The sequence below is a fragment of the Phascolarctos cinereus genome, unplaced genomic scaffold, assembly GCF_003287225.1.
Source record: "Phascolarctos cinereus isolate Bilbo 61053 unplaced genomic scaffold, phaCin_HiC Scaffold_726;HRSCAF=1367, whole genome shotgun sequence".
In the NCBI taxonomy this organism is placed as follows: Eukaryota; Metazoa; Chordata; class Mammalia; order Diprotodontia; family Phascolarctidae; genus Phascolarctos; species Phascolarctos cinereus.
Window position 1 is genome coordinate 64,107,910 of NW_027556098.1, and position 24,647 is coordinate 64,132,556.

General features: G+C 38.3%; 1 protein-coding gene across 2 annotated transcripts in view; it reads right to left on the bottom strand.

Annotated features, from left to right (window-relative positions):
• Nucleotides 1–569: 569 nt before the first annotated feature.
• The window catches only part of OTC (ornithine transcarbamylase), a 69,894-nt gene continuing 45,816 nt past the window's right edge, over nt 570–24,647 (bottom strand). Inside the window, exons 5-10 of one of the 2 annotated variants that reach the window (XM_020979640.2) lie at nt 19,412–19,565; nt 16,260–16,382; nt 9,634–9,687; nt 9,379–9,528; nt 6,248–6,385; nt 570–1,060 (exon numbers count right to left, since the gene is read on the bottom strand). In XM_020979640.2, the coding sequence (XP_020835299.1) occupies nt 1,001–1,060; nt 6,248–6,385; nt 9,379–9,528; nt 9,634–9,687; nt 16,260–16,382; nt 19,412–19,565 (679 nt within the window). In that variant the 3' untranslated portion in view covers nt 570–1,000. The remainder of the gene's footprint in view (nt 1,061–6,247; nt 6,386–9,378; nt 9,529–9,633; nt 9,688–16,259; nt 16,383–19,411; nt 19,566–24,647) is intronic. The other variant, XM_020979641.2, reaches the window with a different exon arrangement.

Below are 24,647 nucleotides of genomic sequence, written 5' to 3' on the forward strand. Positions count from 1 at the left end.
AACAGAAATTCGGAGGAGTCTTTGTCCATAGGTAAGTAGCTAATGTCAGAAGGATTTGAACTCAGGTGAAAGCAACATAAAGTTAAAAAAAAAATTTGCATGTTAGCCTCTTGGCTGGCTATCAATTGTTTATAAAAGTTTTTGCTTCTGTCCTGAGTGGAACACGTATACTTAGCTATGAAAACAGAGATGTTCCACTTTCTTGCAAGGGCTTGCCCAGTGTGGTAACTCTAAACATCCTTTTAAGAGTAGCCAGAATTCTGTTTTTAAAGATACCCAATCCCTGCCTTCCCGGAAGGCCTGGCAAGTAACTGCAGAGTTTGGCCATGGTTAAGCTGCCTCTTAGGATTATTACCCCTCCTCCACAACAGAACATCCAGTCAGTCCCATTGGTATTCTTAATAGTGTAATCCATTTGGGAGGAGAGTTATTTGGCCTTGCGGGTAGCCAAGGATTGTTGCGTCCTTCCAAAAGGACATGACAGCAACCTGTATTCACTGCCGAGCCACCAGCTCAACAGGTCGTTATGGGGAAAACATTGTTGTAAATCTTAAACTGCTATACAAATGTGATGTTATTATCATTATTTATTACTATGATGTGCAAATCACTGTAGGTAATGATCCATTAGGCTATCACAAATAAGTCATATAGCCTGCTTTGTGAGTTCTGTTTTCTTATGCTGAAGTGGCAAACCCAACAATCGCTAAATGAATGTTCAAATTCATTCGCTAAATGACAGTTTAAAAGTATAAGCAAACACAAACCCTATTGAGCTTTAAACAACGAGGCAAAAAAAAGGCGCAAATGACAAAGCTTCAGTATTGTATGGGATTGTATGGGATCACAAGGGCAAAGCAATATTGTACAATCTACCTATTGGCTACATTAGGGAATGGGTCAATTCTTTGATCTTCTTCTTCCTCTCTCTCCACCTCCCCATGGACTAGAATATACTGTTGCTGCAAAATATTTTTCCCCCTTGGAAAGAGCCGAAGCATCAAAAGGTAGGCTTCTGCAGCTGTGGTGAGTAATCTGTCAGCAGGGAAACCATGACAGCCTGCGGTGGAGAAGAAAAGAGAAAGAAAGAAATTAATACACATCAGAAATGAATGTGGCACAAGAACCAGGTGGAGGGAGGAAAATGGGGCTGGGGTAAAAATGAGCTCTCTCAAGCAAATCCCAATTCAGACTGTGCTTTGTCAAGATGCTGAAACATCGGAGATGGTAAAGGGATGATTCTGTGCTACATTTGCTTTTATGCAGATGAGAAAAGGTCAAGACGCAGCAGACTAGCCCAGTGACACAGGCAATCCACGTCATTCCTAAGGAATAATTCTAGAGTGGAGGAGAGAAAAAGCAGCTGCTAGAGTGCTGTCCAGGAGTGACTTTTGCAACGTTGAGGGTATCCAAGGGATTGTCTGGTGAAGTTCTATGGGTCATCACATGCCTACTGTTTACCGTGGTACTTACTATAGCCAGTATAGATCAAGGGAAGTTTGAGGGGAATCAGCTGAGGATCAGCAAATTTTCTTGGAGTTGGCAAGCCTCTTGGGTTTGGGCGATCATGTTGTATATAGAGTGATGAGGCAGACGAATGGCTTGGGTTAGAGACCTCATCTGAGGCTTTCTGGCCTTGTGATTTGGGGCACTAGTCCAGGGTTATAGCAAGGGTAAAAAGAGATGGCACATGTAGAAATGTTTGGAAACTTTAAAGTGTTATATAAATGCCAGGTGCAATTCACCAGCACTTAGTGTCAGCTTTCCTACGAAAAGTTGCCCCTCCTCACTCGGCCTCCACCAAACAAGGATTTTGGAAGGCTCCTCTCCCTGCTATCCACCTCAGTCACCTCTTAATTCTTTGTCTTCAAACCTCTAATATACACCTATCCCTGGCCTATACACAATCTATCTGTTCATGTCTTGGCTTAACATTTATGTTCCTGTGTTTTCTCTGTAATTGTTTATCCATGTCTTTCTTGGTTTGTAAACCCCTTCCTTGAGGGGAGCAGCAGGTTAATGAGGTGGTGCGTTGGAGAGAGAGCTGGGCCTGGAGTCAGTAAAACCTGAATTCAAATCTGGACTCAAATTCTTACTAGCTGTGTGACTCTGGACAAGTCACTTAATCCTGTTTGCCTCAGTTTCCTTATCTGTAAAATGAGCTGGAGAAGGAAATGGCAAACCACTCCAGTATCTTTGCCAAGAAAACCCCAAATGGGGTCATGAAGAGTTGGACATGACTGAAAAATGACTTAACAAAAAAAGTGAATGTTTTTCATTTCAGTTCAGAGGAATCACAAGGAACTAGAGCTGGCAAGGGATTTTAAAGATGGTTTAATCCAGAACTCATTTGACAAATTTTTAAAAAAAGAGAGAGGGAAGGAACAAACATTTCTGTAGTGCCTATTATGAATCAGGCACTGTGCTAAACATTTTACAGATATGATCTCATTTGATCCCCACAACAACCCTGGGAGGTAGGTGCTGTTATCTTATAAGATGAGGAAATTGAGATAGACAAAGGTTAAGTGACTTGCCCAGGGTCACACAGCTAGTGTCTGAGGCTGGTTTTGTATTCATGTACCCTGACTGCAAGCTCAGGTCTCTATCCATGGTGAGACCTAGCTGACTGAATCAGAGCTGGGATGCAAGCCCATGCTTCCAAAATACTGTGTTCCTTACAAAATTACATGCATTTAAATTGTTTTAAAAATTTATTAAATACTTAATGTTTGTAGAGCAGTGTTCAAGGTGCTGCAGGAGATAACAGAGTTCAGATAAGACATGATTCTTGCCCTCATGGAATTTAATTTAGTAATAAGATAAGTTGTTGTTGTTAAGTCATTTTTCAGTTGTGTCTGACTCTTTGTGATCCCATTTGGAGTTTTCTTGGCATTTTCTTGATGAGAAATGTTGCCATTTCCTTCTCCATCTCATTTTTTGCGGATGAAGAAACTGAGGTAAACAGGGTTAAGTGACTTGCCCAAAGTCCCAGAGTTAGTAAGTGTCTGAAGTCAGATTTGAACTCAGGAAGACTCATCTTCCTGACTCCAGGTCCAGCACTCTATCTACTACTGTTCCACCTGGCTGCCATAAGACATAGTCATAATTATGATGCATAATAATATAAAATATCACAAGACAAATACACTTGAGTGGCACATAGCCAAATAATAGGTGATAGCATTATATGGTGGAATAACTCTTTAATTCAAGATCTGTGGATCCACATTTAGATCTCAGCTCTTCCACTTATTACCCATATTACTTAGGACAAGTCATTTAACCTTTCTCTCTTCATCTACAAAGACATCCACCGTGGATAGAACACCAGGCCTGGAGTCAGGAAGGCTCATCTTCCTGAGTTCAATCTGGCCCCAGAGACTTACTAGCTGTGTGACCCTGGGCAAGTCACTTAACCCTGTTTGTCTCAGTTTCCTCATCTGTAAAATGGCTGGAGAAGGAAATGGCAAACTCCTGCAGTATCTTTGCCAAGAAAACCCCAAATGGGGTCATGGAGAGTTGGGCATGACTGAAAAACAACTTCATCTGTAAAATGAGAGGATTGGACTAGATATTCTCAGTGGTCCATCACCATTCTGTATCCTAGGGTTATAGCTCCAGACTGGGGAAACATCTTTGAGATCATCTTGTCCAGCCCCTTTATTTTACTGATGGTTAAACCAAGTTCAGAAAAGTTAAGTGATTTGCCTGAAGTACACAGTCAATGGAAGAGACAAGATTTGCACTCAGGTCCCTGGGGACTCCAAACTCATCACTCTTTTCATGTGACACCAAAAATATTGAATGTAGGATTAGGAAAAACTTCATAGGGGAGATGTTTTATTAAAATGGCAACAATCTTATAGGATAATATATTTAAAGTATTAGTACAAGTTGATTATTTTGTGGGTGACCTGCCTATCACATTATGTGAAATATATAGCCTCTTTTTATTAGTCCCAAGAATCACATCTCACATTTTTTAATGGCTTCAGAAATAAGCAGCTGGAGAGTTCTATAAAATGCATCTGATTTTCTCCACTATGTTGCTGTGTGGTTTTGACACTTTGTGGAATTAGGTTTCTACTGGGTTGTTCAATTGCCTTATGCTTCATGGTCACAGTAAAATCTGCTGGCAAGGGAACAAACCTATCTGAGGTCTCTGTCAGGACTGCTGACTCTGCCCTCTTCTGTACCTCAGGGACAGGGAGATGCCTGCCTTCCCTCATCACTGGGAAAAGCCAAGTAACCTCAAAGAGTAAAGAGATGTGTTACGGTTCAGAGCACTGAATGTCAAACTCAAATAGAGATGGGGGTAACTAATCCATACACAATGATCTCTGTGGGGCTACATACTGACTCTGTTTTAAAATGTCATAGTATTCATGCTTTATTCTATTTTAATTTTTATCTATGTTTGTTCAATATTTTGTTCAATATTTCCCAATTACATTTTGGTCTGGTTTGGCCTGCACTCAGGAATGTTGTAGGCTACATGTGGTTCATGGGCCATGTGTCTGAAACCTCTAGTTAGAGAATAAGGATGTTATGTGGGGTTAATAACCACTTTGGGATAGTTATAGTCTGTCTCATTGAATCAAAGATTTAGGACTGGAACTTAAATATTCTTAGATCAACTCTGACATTTCATGCATGAGGAAAATATAAATGAGGCCCAGAGAAGGGAAAAACTTTGGCCAACGTTATATAGATAGTGAGGGTCATACAGAGTTTGGATTTGAATCCATATCCTCTGGTTTAAGACCCAGCAATAATTCCATTCCACCATACTGGCAGGGAAATTGTCAAAAGGTCAAAGTTTTTCATTGTATAAGAAAAAACTGTAAGTTTTCATGCCTCAAATGACCCTAAAGATTTGTTTAGCTGAGGACAATATGTCTGTTAGAATATGGACTAGCTATTGATCAATAAAACTACATTGTGTTTACACACTCCCAAACACACACACACACACACACACACACACACACAGAGAGAGAGAGAAGAGAGAGAAAAAGCATAAATTATCATGGTTGGGGCAAAACAGTTTACAGTACAGTGAATGGAATGTGCCCAATCATGCCCAGCTATGCAGTCAAGTCAGCAACTTTGCTTTAAAGCAGTTACAAGTGCTTGAAAATCAGTTCTTCACCACCTTTTTACAAAATACCATGTATTAACTAGGAGAGGTATCTCAGCATGGCGGCTCAGACTGAGATTTCTCTTCCGTTTTCCCCTACTGTTCAAATGAGACTACATGCAGAGTTTACCTCTGCAGAGAAGCTAGAATTGAGCCTTAGACTATTACCTATAAATTTTTAGCAAAGCTAGTACTGGTGGTGGTTTTGTGTACCAGGGCTGAGAAGAATCAGGGGTGCCATGTTTTCTCCCAAGTGTAATTAACTAAAAATGTTTTTAATGCAATAGGGCTTAAATATGTTATTTCTCCTGCTAAAAATAGCCAATTTCTATATAAATATTACTGCAGCATGCTTATTATTTTCCAAAATTCCTTTCTGAACTTTTAAGGAAGACAAAGTTAAAAGATCATTAAAGCTATATCATCATTGGTGTTCCAATTATTTTCTGACAAAAACAAAAGCATTTATTATGTCTCTTCTTGCATCATAGAGCTAATGTGGTTAGGGCACACATTCTACTTTTTGGAATTGAAATAATTATCTGTGTCTAAGACCAGCAAGAACAAAAGATTATCCTTGTTATCTAGTGCATACATTTAGAACTTTAAAATACCAGAATTCTCCCTTTCATGCAAGGGCATCCAAAATTTAGTTCCAAAAAGAGGGATAGTGGCACAAGTTGAGCATTTATTATATCTTGATTATAACATTAGGATGAGAAAGACAACATAGTATAATTGTGTAGTATAATGCAAGGGTTCTTAATTTGTTTATATAATATGGACCTCTGATAGTTTTGTGAAGCCTTTGGACACTTAAACAGAATGTTTTCAAATGTATAAATAACATACATAAGAATGCAATGGAAATTAATCAGAGTGAAACTAAAGATGTTATTTTTTTCCATCCATTTTTTTTTTCTGTTGTGGACTCCAGCCCCCTCCCTGAAATCTATCTACAAATCTATGGATAGGTTGAGAACTCCTGACATGGTAATACACTTGGAATAAGACCTGGGTTCAAATGTTGCTTCTGACACTTAGTAGGTAGTGCGTGACTATCTCATCAACCCTTAGGCTAAATAAACTCAGCTTACTTCTTACCATGATTGTCCATTTCCTGTTTTCAGCTTCTGGAAATACAAGTGACCTTGGACAATAAAATACTTCATCATCAACCTCTTCTGGTTTTCTGGGCAAGCAGTGTAAAAATGTCCAGTTGGGAGCAGCAACTCCAGCTGTCTAAGAAAAAAAAATGGTGGAAATGGTAAATGAGAACTCAGCATACTTTGGCTGAGCAGGTCCTGTGTGACAGGTATATTTGAATTTCTTAAGATCTGGTCTTAACATTCAATAAGCACACAAGGCTGGAAGTGTCTCTAAGAAAAAGGAGATCTCTGAATCTTGTGTGTGTGTGTGTGTGTGTGTGTGTGTGTGTATGTGTGTGTGTGTGTGTGTGTACTTTTAATTTGCTCCTTGAGATTGAGGACTGTTTCATTTTTATCTTTGTCTAACTCAAAATACCTAGCACAATGCCCAGCACATAACAGGTACTCAGTAAATTCTTGTTGATTTAGTAAGTGAGTTATCTTTATTCCTATGGAAAGTTTTAAATCACTAAAATGTATGATATGTCCTCTGTTAGAGGAGATGATTTTATGGCTAATGTTAGTTGATATAGTGAATAGAGAGATGGGCCTGGAGTCAGGAAGATCTGAGTTCAAATGTGGCCTGAGATACTTACTAGCTGTGTGAGCCTGGACAAGTCACTTAATCCTGTTTGTCTCAGTTTCCTCATCTGTAAAAACGAGCTAAAGAAACCCATCCAGTATTTTTACCAAGAAAACCCAAAACGGGATCACAAAGAGTTGGGCACAAATGAAAATGACTGAACAGCGATAACAAATATATGACCAATTGCAAGAGACATATCCAAAGCTCATCCAAAGAAGATTGTTTTGGTCATCCTGCATAGATCTAATCTCTAAATATTTGATTCTAGCCTTTTACATACATTTAGATATAGTAGTTAAAATAATTCAGAAAATGAGTACTTAGATTATAGTTCTGATTGTTTTCCATTTTCATACTGGTTATTTTAATTTTATTTAGTAGTTATTTCCTGGAAATTACATTTTAACAGCTATTATCTTTGCTTTTCCCTTACATGAGAAAAAAAATTACATTTTTACCATCTCTCCCAATCCTATAATTGCTGCTTTTATGTAAATTAAGATTTACACAGTCTTACTACTTTAGCTCCAAGTTCAAGACTTTTTTTCCTGAGTCTCCAGAAATACTGGGAAAGTGGTGTAGAAAAGGATATTTCATTCATTCCCTCTTTCTCTCTCTGTCTCTCTCTTTCTCTCTGTCTGTCTGTCTGTCTCTCTCTCTCTCTCTCTCTCTCACACACACACACACCCACACACATACACACACGCACAACTTATATAGCATTAAGCTGAACATATAGAGAAAAATGAAAAGAATATTAACCTAGGAATTAAGGGACCTGAGTTCTAATCTTGATTCCACTACTAATTGTGGGACCATAGGCAAGTGATGTCAACTCTTTGGGACTCAGTTTCATCTTCTGTAAAGTGAAAGATGTTGGACCACTAGATAGTCATCAAAATCCCTTCCTGTTTTAAAATCTTGTGCTTTTCTATCCCTCAAACCCTCTGTTCCAGAACCAGAGGGATCCCCTGGAATTTGTGGCCAGCTTGGAATAGGGTCATCTAATGATCTCCCCATATGTAAACAAAGATTTATGAGAGGGAATATAGAATAGTGGAATGAACCCAGGCTCTGGAGTCACTTAATCTCTCTGAGCCTCTTTCTTCGTTTGTAAAATGAAGGGATTGGACTAGATCTCTGAGAATACTTCTAGGTCTCTAGATCAAGAGTTCTTAATCTGGGACTTATGCTTTCCTACCACCCCCCCTCCCCCGGCGTTTATTGATAGATTTTAAGAGGACCATAAAATTGGAAAACAATTACATTTGTATTTCAAAATAATTGATTTCCTTTGTAATCCTACATATTTTATTTTATATATATTTTTAAAAACATTATTATTCTCTGAATGGGTTTCATCAGTCTGACAAAGGGTCCATGACACAAAAAAAAGATTAAGAACTCTCAACTCTAGAACCAGAACATTATTCACAGTAACAGCAACAAAATACGATAATCAACTATGAATGACTTAGCTCTTCTCAGCAATACGCTGATCCAAGACAATTCCAATGACTCATAATGAAAAATGCTACCCACCTCCAGAGAAAGAGCAGATGGAGTCTGAATGCAGATTGAAGCATACTTTTTCTTTACTTTATTTTTCTTGTTGTTTTTGTCTGTTTTCTTTTACAACATGACTTACAGGGAAACATGTTTTGCATGACTGCACATGTATAATCTATATCAAATTACTTGCCTTCTCATATGGGGGAAGGGAAGGGAGGAAGGGAAAGAATTTGGAGCTCAAAATTTGAAAAAAGAAAAAGAATGTTAAAATTGTTTTTACGTGTAATTGAGGGGAAAATAAAATATTAAAATAAAAAAGAACTCCCAGCTCTAGTTCTATAATCTTTTGATCTTAAGCCCCAGCTCTGCCTATTTAACTACCTGTGTGACCTGGAACAAAGGGTACCAGTTTCCTTGTCCATAAAAGGAGTTGATTGTATTGGATAACATCTGAGGTCTACTGGAGGTTACATCTAGGATGCCATGTTGATCCCTTCAAGGAAGATCCGTTCACCAAACTTGGCATTAGATTTCCTTGGAGATCTTTAGGGAATACTCCAAGATTAGATCAGGCATGCAACTGAAAGTATTCCACTTCCTGGAATGATCCTGGAATAATCCATTTTGATACACAAGGATTTAAGAAAGCAGATATAATATAGAATACGGCTATAACAAAAGGAAAATTACAAGAAATTATATGGCTCAGAAAGTACCACTGATGTATCTTTTTTCAGTCTCCTAATGCCTTATAATGACACTTTTTAAAAAATTGTGAACATTCTCCCCACTGTCTGGGCCCCAGCTTTGCTGCATCCATCGCAAAAATCTCTTTGCAAAGGGCACAACTAAACTGAGAAAGGACAGATAAAGAGTTCTTTGTGGAGAGGAAAAAGACACCCTGTTCTATCCAAAGTGAAGTAGTAATTTTATGGTTCTTGCCTTTATAAATGGAATTAACGAACCTAGAGAGAAGCATCGATTTGTACCTTCATTGTTATCTGGTAACCTTGAAAGTCTCGTAGCCGCTTGCTCTTCTCTTCCTCTTGTCCCATGCTTATCCACGTGTCGGTGATTAAGACGTTGCTCCCTCGTGCAGCTTCCATTGGATCAAAAGTCAGAGACAACTTGGTACCATGCTAGCATAGATGAATGAGCAGATTAAACAATGATCCTTGAAATGTGAAGGCCAGATAGATAGATAGATCGATAGACAGATAGATAGTCATATAAGTCGATCATACCTCTTTAGCGTATTGCTCTGCTAGCTTGGTGATACCAGGATCAGGTTCATAACCCTGTAAAAAAAAAACAGATTGAATTGTTAGTTTGCAGGTGTGTGTGAGTGTGTGTGTGTGAGACACATATGGGTTTCCTAAGAACTCATCTTTCATTGGAGTAAGGATTAAAACAGATTAGGCATCAAAGTAAATACTCACCTCACGAATGACCTATTCCATGATTCTTTTGAACAAGGTAAATAAACATAATGGTCCAGTCCTCCCCAGTAAGATGAAATGGGATAAACTCTTTGTAAGAAAGAAGTGTGAACTTCGAATTTGATGCTATAAATTACCACATTTTTTTGTAGCTTATGACTATTAAGGGGCAGCTAGGTGGAGCAGTGGATAGAGCACTGGGTCTGGAATCAGGAAGATCTCAGTTCAAATCCAACCTCAGACACTTACTAGCTCTGTGATTCTGGGTAAGTAGCTTAACCCTGTTTGTCTCAGTCGCTCATCTGTAGAATGAGCTGGAGAAGGAAATGGCAAACCATGCCAGTATTTGAACAACAACTCCAAATAAGTTATTAAAACACTTGATGAGTAAGATAAATCCAAGTAACCTGGCTATTTCTAATATAAAAGATACTATAGTTTTAGTTTTTCTAACCTTAATGTTGCTTATAGATGATTTAAAAAATGAGCCGGTTCGCCCACCTAGATTGAAAAGATAAAACATTTTGCTTTTTCTTACTAGCTTGTGTTAATTTTCCCCCCCTTCTTAAAACCTCCACAAGAGGTTTACTTAATACACCAGCCTGATTCTAGGCTATGTTTCAAAATAAATTGCTTATTTTTATTTAGTAACAAAGGTGATAATATGATTGGGAAGTACAGACACAAAACAGTTACAGAGATTCCCATCAACAAATGACTACTTTGAAGGGAGTAGAATTAAAAAGGTTCCTAGTGGTTAAGAAGTGAAATGAGGTCTTCCAATGCTGCCATCACTCTAATGCAGGCTGCCGCCACCTCACTGTTGTTTAATCCTGTCCAAATCTTTGTGACCCAATTAGTTTTCTTGGCAAAGATACTGGAGTGGTTTGCTATTTCCTTCTCCAGCTCATTTTATGGATAAGGAAACTGAGGCAAACAGTTAAGTGACTTGTCCAGGGTCACACAGGTATTGTCTGAGGCCAGATTTGAACTCAGGAAGAGGACTGTGCCATCTAGCTTCCCTTGTCATTGCCTAACACCTGGATTATTGGTTTGTCTGCCTCAAGACTCTTCCCCACTCTAGTCAGTCCATCCTCCACTCAGGGGCTTAAGTAATCTTCCTAAAGCTTAGGTCTGATCTCATCACCTACTACCCATCCCAAACCCCTCTCCCCCTACTATAAAACTCCAAAGGTTCCCTATCACTTCCAAGATCAGATATAAAATCCTCTCTTTAGCAATCAAAGTCTTTCACAACCTGGCCTTTCTGCCCATTAAATTGTGAGCTCTTTGAGAGCAGGGAATGTCTTTGCCTTCTTTTTTCCCTATTGCCAGCACTTAGCACAATGCCTGGTATGTAGCAGGCTTTTAATAAATGTTTATTGACCGACTCACCTTTTCAGTCTTCCTACTCCTGGCTCTTCTTCTCTCCCTCCTCCTCCTCCTGCCCACCCTACATCCCCTACATGCTTTTCCATTCAGGGACACTGGCCTTGTCGCTGTTTTTTGCATAAGATACTCCATCTCCTGATTCCAGGCATTTTCATTTGCCAACCCCCATGCCTGGAATCCCATCTCAAACTCCTGGCTTCTCTGGCATTCTTTAAGTCACAGATAAACTCTCACCCTCCACAAGAAGCCCTTCCTGTCCCTCCTTAATACCAGTGCCTTTCTTCTGTTGATTATCTCCAATTTATCCTGAATATAGTTTTTCATACTTGTTTACATGTTCTCTCCACTATTAGACTCTGAGCCCCTCAGGGACTGTCTTTTGACTTTCTTAATATTTCTAGGGCATAGCACAGTACCTCGCACAGAGTAGGCACTTAATAAAATGCTTGTTAGCTGACTGATCATCCCAAGAGGAGAATCAATAAGTGTTCCAAGAACAGCTGAAGAGGTTTGAAAATGGGAAAACCATCCAACACAAGGTGGTTTAGAACACAATCAATAGTAGAAGTTCTCATACTCTATCTTGGAAAGCTGAAGTCTTTACTGACCCTTGTATGCAGATGAAGGTCACCAGATGAAGAATTATCAAGCTCATGTCAAACTTTTCCATATTTACAATAATATAAAAATTGCTATCAGTCATAGGTTATGGCAAAGTTTAAAAAGCATAGGATATGGACTGGACCTCTGATTTCACTGAGATAGGGAACTCTAAGGGGAGGATGGATACTACCCCCTACAGATATAGGTCAGCACATTCCTGGCAACTTATGATCTTAGAGAGTTGCCTAGAAGATTGGAAGGTTAATAATACTAATACTAATAATATAATTGCCATATAATTATTATATGTTAAATAATTATAATAACGATAAGCAGCACTTATATCGACTTTAACATCTGCTAAGGACTTCACAAATATTACCTTAACTGAGCCTCACAAAAACCTTAAGAGGTTGGTGCTATCGTTATCCCCATTTTACAGATGAAGAAACTGAGGCAAGCAAAGGTAAAGTGATTTGTTATGGGTCACCCGGTCAGTAAGGGGCAGCTAGGTGCTGCAGTGGATAGAGCGTTAGGCCAGTAAGACTTATCTTTGTGAGTTCAAATCTGGTCTCAGGCACTTAGCAGCTATGTGACCCTGTGTAAGTTATTTAACTCTATCTCAGTTAAACTGAATCTATCAGTTTCCTCATTTGTAAAATGAGCTGGAGGAGGAAAGGGCAAACCACTCCAGCATCTTTGCCAAGAAAACCTCAAATGGGGTCATGAAGAGCCAGACACAACTGAAAATGACTGAACAACAACACCCACCTAGCATGAACCAGAGGCAGAATTTGAATTCAGGTCTTTTTGGCTTTGAGGCTGGCGCTCTGTCCCCTAACAAAATGACTTTTTAAGTTGTTTTGCTTTTCAATGTAAGCTATGCTAAGTTGGAGTGATGCAATGTGGTAGATTAATTATGGTCATAGAGGCCTTTCAGTATTTGGTAAGGCAATAAATCTTCTGGCTTTATCTTTAAAGAAAGCAGAACTGCTAATAAATGCTGCCTCACAAATTTATGGAGCCATTCCAGCACTATTTGAATTTCCAGAGGATTAAAAAAACAAAACAAAAACCAAATATAACAACAACAACCACCCAAATTCCTGGCTAAAGATTTAGCTACTTTTTAATGTTCTTTATCATTTAAATGAGTTTCTGCCACAGAACAGTGCTGTAATTATTTTTAATACAGGATTTTTTTTTCCTTTCAATAGTAATAAAAGACCTTTGACATCCAATAAAATTTTTAAACTCCAATTTTTCCAAATAAAGCATTTTATAAATTTTATCCATGAGAATAAATATTATATATGTATATTTTATCAATAAAAACAAACCTAATAATAAATCTTACACTTAAGCAGTAGTTCTCTTCCAAGGACTTTTTAATGAGTTTCATTTTTTCCTTCATGTTGAATATGGGCATTATCCTTACCTGTACTCCCCCCTTTGTCCCCTGCTTCCCTCACAAGCCTTTGCAAATCCAGATTCTACCATTTATCTAAGTTTATGTTGATAGTATAGGGAGCATCACCTAGATATTTCTCAAACCTGCTTTGACTGTGAAGCTTCCAACAGGTGCATTCCTCATTTTGTCTGGATAGTGTGCTAGGCCTGGAGTCAGGAAGACCTGAGTTCAAATCTTGTCTCAGACACTTAATAACTGTGTGACCCTGGGCAAGTCACTTAACCCTGTTTGACTCAATTTCTTCATCTGTAAAATGAGCTGGAGAAGGAAGTGGCAAACCACTCCAGTATCTTTGCCAAGAAAACCCCAAATGGGGTCATGAAGAGTCGGACACAACTGAAATGACTCAACAACGAGGTGTCATTACTGTGCTGGCCCAGTTAGCGCAGGGATAATAGTGAGAGAGGATGAGACACAGGGACTTGTTTTTATCTTGGTTCAGTTTCAACTGTTGTACAACATTACATACACTTCACATTTTCTGTCATGTGTGACTGAATGTCTGGACCTCAAGAAAGAATGATGAGTTTCTATTCTAGATAGAGCAGTGGGGATTTTTAAAAACTTTTTTTTATAACACAGTAGGCTGTGGCAAAGATTGTAGCTATATGACAGCTAAATTATGCAACTTTGCAAGGAATCAATTCATGTACCCAGTGTAGACAGCAGTGCTGGTGGGAGAAACGGCTGCACTTCATTACTTTTAAACTTTTTTTTTCATTTGTCAATTCAATAAGCATTTCTTAGGTATGTACTATGTGAAAAGCACTCTGCAAGGACCCAAAGAAAAAAATGAAAACTAGGCTTTTAAGGAGTTTACATTCTCTTCAGGGACATAAAAGAAAAGATATGGATTAGGAGGTGGTACCTAATCTGAAAGCCTTGAGGAAAGCTTAGAATCGCAGAAGGTAGAGATCAGTCAGTCCTGCATTTACGAAGCACCTAATATCCTAAGCTCTGGAGATACAAAGAAAAGTAGAAGACAAAAACCAAAGAAATACCCATTCCAAAAATAAATAAATAAAAACAAAAACCCAGTCTCTTGAGGAGCTCACAGTCTAATAGGGGAAGCAACTTACATACAACAACTTATTACAAACAAGCTATATACAAAACAAATTGAGGGGTGGGGGGAAGGGGGCAGTGGTGGAGAAGCCAAGATTAAGGAGAACTGGAAAAGCATTCTTGCAGAAGGTGGAACTTTAGCTGACTTGAAAGAATCCAGGGAAGCCAGGAGGCAGAGATGAAGAGCATTGCAGGCATCAGGGAGAGACAGTGAAAATATTTGGAGTCATATAGTTGAACTATATTTCATATATCAAACGGAGTGTCATGTGCAAGAAACAGGAAGGAAGGGTCACTGGATGGAGGACTATGTCAGTGGGGGTGGGGAGAAGGGGAGTGAGATGTAAGAAGACTAGAAAGGCAGGAAGGAGCCCAGGTTATGAAGGGCTTTGAAAGCCAAACAAGGGATTTTATATATGATATCAAGAATGATGCCCATGTTGTGGGGCTGGGTGACTAAGAAGTTAGTGGTACCCCACAACCATAATAGGGAAGTTGGGAAATGTGGAGATTTTGAGGGGGAAAAATAATTCACAACCAGGCATCTGTTTGATATTTGATACCTGGAGGTAGCAGGGAGCCACTAGTTTACTGAGTGTGGGAGAGGGGCCCAGGGGGGTGGGAGTGGGTGGTATGATATGATCAGACTTGCATTTTAGGAATATCACTTCAGTAGCTGAGTAGAGCAGAGTGTGAGCTGATAAAGACCTGCACCAGTGTAGTGGCAGTATCAGGACAGATGGGAAACCGTATGAGACATATTACAAAAGTGGAAATGAGACACCTTATTGGCTATGGGGATGAGAGACGGAGAAACCAAGGATGACACCTAGGTTGCAGGGCTAGGTGACTAGGAGGTTAGTGGTACCTCCATCAGTAATAGAGAAGTTAGGAAGAGGGGAGAGTTCTAGGGGGCATGGAGGAGAATAATTCACACTCAGGCCATCTGATTCCAAACCTAGACCTCTTTTCACTGCACTACTTTTCTTTTCACTGGATAAAATGATGCAATCCATTTGCCTCCATTATATGTCTTGCATGTCTTTCTATTATCCTTGTGGGTGTCCTGCAGTTCATGTAGTCCATCTATAATTCTGTCCCATCGAGTCCATTGGTAACGGTCAGGTTGGTGTAGTGATAATAGCTAAAATTTGTACAATGCCTTAAGATTAGCAAAGAGGTTTACAAACATCTCACTTGAGCTTCAAAATAACCCTGGGAGATAGGTGCTAATTATATCCCCATTTTATTGATGCAGAAACTGAGGCATCAGCTAGTAAGTGTCTAAAGATGAATTTGAACTTAGCTTTTCCTGACCTTAGGCTCAATCTATTACACCACCTAACTGCCTGTTTTGTGGATAGAGAGCTGAGGTATAGTCAGAAGATTGGGATTTAAATCCTGCCTCAGCCATTAATAATGTGATCATGTGTGTAAGTCTCTTAGAATTTCACACTCAGTTTTCTCATCTGTAAAATAGGGATAATAAAATTTCACACTACCAACTTTACAGAGATGTGAAGAAAGTACTTCTTTTTGCAAGATTTAAAGTGCTATATAGGTGTGAATTATTATTATTCAACTACATGTTGTTATATTCTTTTTTTCCAATACAAATTTGAAGCATAGGGCTGCATGATTTGGGAGCTAGAGGTTATTTGCTCAACCTCTTCATGCAGAGCTTACAGAATTTAAATGACTTAAATAAGTACTATTTACATCCCCATTTTATTGGTGCAGAAACTGAGGTATCAGCTAGTAAATGTCTGAGGCTAGATTTGAACTCACATCTTCCTGACTCCAGGCCCAGCACTCTATCCACTGAACCACCTAGCTGCTCCAATGTTATTTTAAAAAAACAAATCATCCTCCCCTCCCATTAGCAGACATCTTTGCCTACCTTGGGTGTAGCCACCTGCAGACTCATTCCAAATTTAGCAGCACTCATCATGATGGAGTGTAGAATATTGTTCCCATCACCGATCCAGCTAAGCGTGAGGCCTTTCAGATAACCATAATGTTCCTGTAAAACAAGTGATGTGAATAACAAACCACACCTAGGAGAAGACATAGGGAAACTCAGCAGTTTGAAATGCTACGTTTCCTTCTCTTCCTTTACCTTTCCCCCTGAAAATAGAAGAAACATTTCCTGCTCAGATCTTAACCACTTGGTACAAGATACTGTCCACATCCATATCAAGACCCATACTCTAAAATGTCATTTCAAATTTTAAAAATTCCATGATATAGGCATTCACTCTGCTACTGCAGATTGCAGCCTTTCTGTGCCTTAGTTGAAGGTTTCATGAGTTGCCCTGGCTGACAACTTATCACTTTGCAGACATGAGCTTTTCTGAATTTAGCTAAGCTAGTCCTCAGACAACAGACATACAATATATTAGTCTGTTACCAGGTCTATACTGGAAATATTTCTAACTTGGAAGCTCAGCTATTGATAGTCTCTGAAAACAAGGGTCACCTCCATATCTTAGATTAAAAAGAACAGTTAAATCACAAAATTATCATTTCACTATTCTTGGTGCAAAAGGAGTACTATTTAAACTATTTCTGTAGTCTGAACCCTGCACAAGTTCTTTTCCACTCCAGATTATGACTTAATGTGCTTCTTTGCACCCTGGAGAATCATGGCATCAAAGCACAATCCATCATGGTTCAATTAGATATGGATAAATAACCCCCTCTTCTTACAGTCATAACTCAATTTACCTGATCATAACTAACAAGAGGGTTGTGTATTTTTTCCCGTATCTAACATCACTCTTGTTTTTTCATACTATTTTGATTGATTTTATGAGATAGCAGGTTGTTAATCACACTGTGGCTTTTGGAGGACTCTCAGGTACCATGTACTCTTATTCTCCTTTGACCCAGAGATTCTCCTGGTAGCATATACTCCAAAGAAGTCACTGACAAAAAGAAAGGCTCCACATACATCAAGATATTTCTAGCAGCACTTTTTGTGTTAGCAAAGAACTGGAACCAAAGTGTTATTGCTGATGTAGTTCAGTCATTTCAGTTGTGTCTGATTCTTTGTGACCTTATTTGGAGTTTTCTTGGCAAAGATACTGGAGTGGTTTGCCATTCCTTCTCCAGCTCATTTTACAGATGAAGAATCTGAGTCAAACAGGGTTAAATGACTTGCCCAGGGTCACACAGCTAGTGAATGTCTCAGGCCAGATTTGAACTCAGGAAGATACATCCTGACTCCAGACCCAGTGCTCTATGCACTATGGTGCTACCTAGCTGCCTCTCAACTAAAGTGGATACTCATCAATTGGGAAACGGCTAAACAAATAATGGCACATGAATATAATGTAATAATTATTGTCCTATAAGAAATGATGACTTCAGACAGGCATGGACTTAAAAGAACTGATGCAAAATGAAATAAGCAGAACCAAGAAAATATACAAAATGACTACAACAATGAAATTGGAAGGAATAGCAACCATAGAACAATCAAAGAAGTGTTACAAAATTACAAAAAACAAGCTTGTCTCCAAAGAGAAGATACATCGGGACATCTCCCCTCTCCTTTGCATAGGTGGGGCATCAATGAGTGTGAAACACTACTTATAAAGCCAGATATTTGTGTGTGTGTGTGTGTGTGTGTGTGTGTGTGTGTGTGTGTTGGTTGGTTTTGTTGAATTTTTTCTCTTCTTTTTTAAAAAGGCATTTGTCATAAGGGATTGCTCCTTGGAAGGGAGAGGATTAAGGAGTAAAGGAGGAAATCTAGGTGATGTAAAAACAAAAAGTTATCATTAAAAATCTATTTTAAAAAGAGAAGAGACTCAGTTCTCCTAAATCCCCTTAGCCTTAACTGAGCATCACTTATTGCTCCTAAACAATAATTCCTAAACAATAGCATACACTTCTGTCCAAACAGCCCAAGGGAAGGTGCTGTGCTCCTCCATAATCAGTCATTAATACATTATCATTAGTTGGTTCATCAGATTAGCTCATGAGGTCCTGAGGAGATGGGGCATCAGACAACTAAATTGGTATCAAGAAAATTCTGCAATAGTAGGTCCAGGGAAGGCTGTGGCAGTATACCATAGTGGGCACTACAGGCACCTAGAAGTTCTCAGCATCTAGGTGGGCAGCAGTAGAGATGACAGAAATGGAGACAGGAGAAAGCCCAAGACAAACTTCAGGTACACTAATACAGGTGTAGTTTTTCCTCTTTTCATTTGCTAAATGAGTCCTACAATGGGAACTTTTGGTTCATTCTACTTAGAAGTCATCTTAGCAGCCCATGAGCAATCACAGAAGTATTTCAGGATTTTTCCAGCTGTTACATGTCTAGAAACAAGTGGCTGCTATGAATTAGATGAATTTTAAGATTCAAGAAGGTGGGCCACCCCCTTAAAATATGTTAATTGCACCACTCTAGAGTCATTTTAACTTGCTTCAAAGATAAACATTTCACAAAAGGACTGACATCCTATCTAAGTTTCCTTCCAAACATGGCATCAGATTGGATAGAATGCCCATATTAACATTAACACCTGTTCAAGGACTATAGATTTAGAGCGATAAAGGATGTTGGAAAATCATCATACCCAACCATTTTACAAATAAGGAAATTCAAGTTAAGTGTTTTGCCTAAGGTCACATTAGTAGTATGTAACAGGGCCAGTTCCTTCAGATCCAGTATTATATCATGCTTGTATTCAACCCAAGCAGTCAAATATTTTTATATCCTCATTAGTAAAATCAAAGATTTATTTTTTATATTGCCACTGATAACAAAGTAATTGTTTACTGGTATTTGAATTATCTTTTTAGGGGGGTTGTGTCTGAAGGGAGAGAGATGAAAGCCACCAAAGAGGTTCTTTTCATACTGGGACAGAGGTTCTTGACCTGGAATCCGTGAACAAGTATTTGTTTTATTTTCTTTTGCTTAATTTTTTGATGAATATATTTCAACATAATTTGTTTCCTTTTTTAATCCTATGTATTTGGTTTCAAGTGACTGAGGAATAATTCATTTGAAGACTACACAAATAAATATTTTAAATAGCAGCATACCTGGAGAGTGAGGTAATCAGCCAGAATTTGGACAGGATGGTATATCTCTGACAACCCATTGACTATTGGTACTGAAGCTTCTTTGGCCAAGTGGTCCAAATCAGAGTGTTTATATACACGAGCCAGAATGGCATCTGTCATGCTAGAAAGCACCCTATAGGTAGCAAATATAAAAGTTAAATAAATGAAAGGTATTCTGAATACATAAGGGATAATGAGTAGTGAGAACCAGATGTGTAACTTAACAGTACAGCAGCAAGACCTGTCTCAAGACCGATGTTTAAAAGTTGCCAGAATAAAAGGGGACTTACTGGATGAAAAGTCTCATTTTGCAGAACAGAACATGATTTTTCTCTGATACCTGGCTATAAAGTAGATTAAAGTAGATTGCTGGAACAGCAAACAAAATAATCATTGATCCCTTATAAAAGAGAAGGAACATCCAGTCACCAACAAAGCCAGGGAATTTGAAGAGATAGAAGGTGTAAACTTTAACAGTAAAAAACAAAAAACAAACAAAAAACAGGGAACATTGAATGTTGCTATACTGATATATAGCTGCTACTTTTAAGTTATCACACAAATGAATATTTAATTTTACTTCAGATGAAAACTATGGCTGCTACTGAATATGGAAGCAATTTCTCTTCTAATTTCTGCAGACAGAATGTCTATTAGCACCTAAGGTTCCTTCTGGGAAGGTTAGAGAAATAATGCAAATGTACTTTAATTCAATCACGGCCATAAATACAACCTGTCAGGAAAGCTGAACAAAAATCTGTCTCCATTGTTTGCAAAAGCCATGTGAGATCTCATCTCTCTCTCTCTCTCTCTCTCTCTCTCTCTCTCTCTCTCTCTCTCTCTCTCTCTCTCTCTCTCTCTCACACACACACACACACACACACACACACACACACACACACACACACACACACACGGATAATAGCAAATAGCGATCCTCTAGATAACACAAAGCTCAGGCCAGCCCTCAAAAGACTATTTAATTCATTAAGAACTTTGAAGTATAGTAGTAATACTATAGAATCTAACTGCCATGTTTAATAATGATCCTGTGGAAAATGAATTTGGGATTGCATCTTGGAATGCCAAGAATGCGTGCCCCTGACAGGCGACTCCTTTCTTCCCCCATCATTCATTTGCCAAGCAGTGGAAGTGGGACCTACTCCAACCCCAAGAAAGTAATAGTAATTCCCATTCTAGGGGGTCAAAGGTTAAGGAGTTGAGGGGAATCAAAAGTTTCTCTTTTTATATATCCCAAGAGATAATCCAGTAAATCAATAAACATTTATTTACTGTTAGCTATGATCCTGGCATTGTGTTAAGCACTAGGGATACAAACAAGATGCAAAAGACAGTTCCTGCCCTCAAGGAGTTTACAGTCTGACAAAGGAGACAACAAACCAATAAATAAGTACAAACAAGCTATTCACTATCTTGCCAGACTTCCCAGTAATTCTACTTTATTCCTTCTAAGGCCCCTAGGAATTATATCAATAAAACACTTTCCACAAAGTTTTCAGTGAAATAACACTATAGTCACTAACGTTATAGTTCCCATAAAGAAACTCCACCACATGAAATGTGGCCACTTCATCTCTCCTATTTTAAAACTTTTCCATGGCTCAAACTCTGTGAAGCAGTGGTATAAGGACTGGGTTGATAGACAACAAATTACCAATTTGGAAATAATCCAGAATAGCTTTTTAAAATGTTTTAACATTTACCCCTCAGGACCCCCCCCCAAAAAAAAGATCTGTTATGAGTAAATGGACACCCTCCCCAACTACAGCTAAATGGTCATTTGGTCATTTTCAAATTATCTAAAATTAATAATATTGCAATTATATATGGTGTACTCTTTATAATATTAATAATAGAAGTACTTTGTATCCAGGATATGTTTATCTCCCCAAACAAGAAACTTGACTCCTATTCACTTCTAGTTATCTACATGTGGACAAATGGTACTTTCAGCAAGAATCTAGAAACTTTTGCCTCACATACTCACATAGGGACTGAAATCAAGACAAGAAACTAAAGAAAGGACAATGTGTTTTCATTGTTGCTGGAAAATGAAGGTAAGAACTTCCAAAGAGAAAGACAGATTTTGAAGTGAACAAAGAGTTTAAGATGGTATTTGAGAATGGAATTTGTATTCCCAGATCATGAATGTAGGAATGACAGGCTCTTAACCAGGAATGAAGTGCTCTTAACAAGGGATAGAAAAATAAATTTGCCTGGAATCTTGCAACTTTAATCAAAACAGCTTTAAGCTGAAAAGACAGGGAAGAATGAAAACTACTTCTAACTACTGAGGTAGATATCATAAATAGCAACTATTATGGAGGGAAAAGAATTACACAATAATAATAAATAGCATTATTATTAATCTTCATAATAATAGCTAGATCATTTATATAGCACTTTAACAAGTGTCATCACATTTGATGGAAGAGATGCACAGAAATTCACAGGAGACAAAAATATAAAGAAAGGAGCCAGCAATAAAACCCGTTACTTTAGAGTCATATACAAAAATGTACAAAGTATGAATAAGAAGCAAGATGAACTAGAGATCCTATTAAAAGGAGATAAATGTGATCTCATAGTTATCACTGGTGGAATGAGAGCCATGGCCAGGATATGATTTTGGAAGGGTATAGTTTATTTATACACATACACACACACACACACACACACACACACACACACACACACACACCCCTATAGAGATTATACATATGCATAAATATACATAAATATATACTTATGACAGGGCAGCTAGGTGGCACAGTGTATAGAACAGTAGGCTTGGAATCAGACTCATCTTTCTGAGTTCAAATCCGGCCTCAGACACTAGCTGTGTGACCCTGGGCAAGTCACTTAACCCTATTTGCCTTAGTTCCTCATCTGTAAAATGAGCTGGAGAAAGAAATGGCAAACCACTCCAGTATCTTCGCCAAGAAAAACCCGAATGGGGTCACAAAGACTTGGACACGACCGAAATGACTGAACAAATATATATACATATATATATATATATATATATATATATACACACATATATATTTAGGGGGATGTACACACACACACATAAATTTATGTATTTATATAGTATCATCAAAACATATGACAGACAACATAGACAGATGAGTTAACAGAGTCTCTGGGAAATGAAATAACTGCCCAGAGCCACATAGACAGTGTCAGAGGTGATATATAAACCTCATCACTTTCAACCCCCTAATACTGTTTTTCCATAGCACCCCATGCCTGTAGTTGAACAAATATATGCTGTTGAAACTCAGAAAGGCATAAACACTTGATGAAAATCAGAGAGGCCAACAAGTAGTAGGGGTAGAAGTTGGCTTTAAATCCAGAGCTCTCTCCACAAAACCACAGATAATTCAAAGTATATTATGCTTATGGCATTCAACTGATTTACCAGTCCCATTACCCTGTCAGAAAAGGCAATGAAATTTGTACTTCTAATGAAGTCAGGCCAGCTTTTAGTGATCTTTGCTTCCCTTTCTAAATGTTCACAAACATTCCTTTTAACAATATGTTATAGAATTTTCTCAAGAGTGGAAATCAAGTTTACTAGTATATAATTTGCATATTCCACTTTCTTCACTTCATGACATGTATCCTTCTCCAGGTCTATGGTGCAGGCCTCCCTCACTCCCCAAGATCTTTCAGAGATCACTACCAGAGCCTCAATAATTACATCTGTTAGCTTATTCAGTACCCAAAGATAGTTCAAAAGATTGCTTTTCTTGGCAGAGAAACCAGAAGCAGAATGATTTAAATGCTTCAACCTCCTTACAGTTATCTATTATCATCCTTCCTAAGCACCAGTCCTATCCTGTTTTTTTGAACCTCAACTTTTATTCCCAACACAAACCTTTTTAAAAGCCCTTTTTCTTGAACTTAGCTTAGATACTTTCTAACCGTCTGACCCTGGGCAAGTCACTTAACCCTTTTTGGCTCAGTTTCCTCAAATGACCTGGGGAAGGAAATGGCAAATCACTTCAGTATCTTTGCTAAGAAAACACCAGATGGGGTCAGGAAGAGTCTGATACAACTGAACAACAACAAGAAAGCTCGTTCTAGCTTTTAAAATGACTTTAGATACTGTGTTGCATTTGGGATATAATTTATGGGATCATAGATTTGGAAGTAAAAAGACAGTCTAATCTAATTCCCTTGTTTTGCAGATGAGGAAACTTGGACCCAAAGCAGTTAGATGACTTACCCAGTCTCACAGGCAAGCAAATGACAGAGGTAGGATCTGAGCCAGGTACTCTGACTTCGTCCAGCACCCTTCCCACTGTGCCATGTGGATTATTTTACTCATGAAAATCTACTTAAACATGAATATCATTACACTCAGAAACTTTAATACTGTCCTCTCTGGGAGTCTGGTAACCTTTTCCTAAAGAATACATTGAACCTGTTTCCAGATCTGAAAATTTTACGATGGCCTTTGTCCAAAAGCAATGATGTTCTGACGTAGAAGGGTGCTGACATAAACTTGGAAGGCACAGCTAATATCCCAGATTATGAAATCAAGATCCCAAACAATTTTGACAGAATAGAATGCTGGCTAGATATCAACAATATGGATTCAACAGGAATAAATGTAGGGGAGTGAATTGGAAACTAAATACAATGGAAATCTAGAGACTTTTTTTGTTTTGTTATTGTTGTTTTTTCCCAGCTGTGTTACCATGTACCTTGAGGATATTAATTAAACTTCTATTGACCTTCAGATCTTCCTATTAAAATTGGTTAAATGGAGAAAGGGGCAGTGTAGCAAGGAATGGGTGGGTGCTAAGTAGATCTATAAAGTCTCTTGTAGCTCTATGATTTCCAGGCCACCATTTAGGTTTGTTTTTTTTTTTTAGAAGGAAGGAAGGAAGGAAGGAAGAAAAAGGAAGGAAGGAAGAAGAAGGAAGGAAGGAAGGAAGGAAGGAAGAAGAAGGAAGGAAGGAAGGAAGGAGGAGAGGAAGGAAGAGAGAGAGAGAGAGAGAGAGGAGAAAAAGAGAGAAAGAAAAAGAAAAAAGAAAGAGAAGAAAGAGAAAGAGAAAGAAAAGAAGAAAAAAGAAAAAAGAAGAAAGAAAAAGGAAAGAAAGAAAGAAAGAGAGAAGAGAAAGGAAAAGAGAAAGAGAGGGAGAAGAAGGAAAGAAGAAGGGAGAGAGGAGAGAGAAGGAAA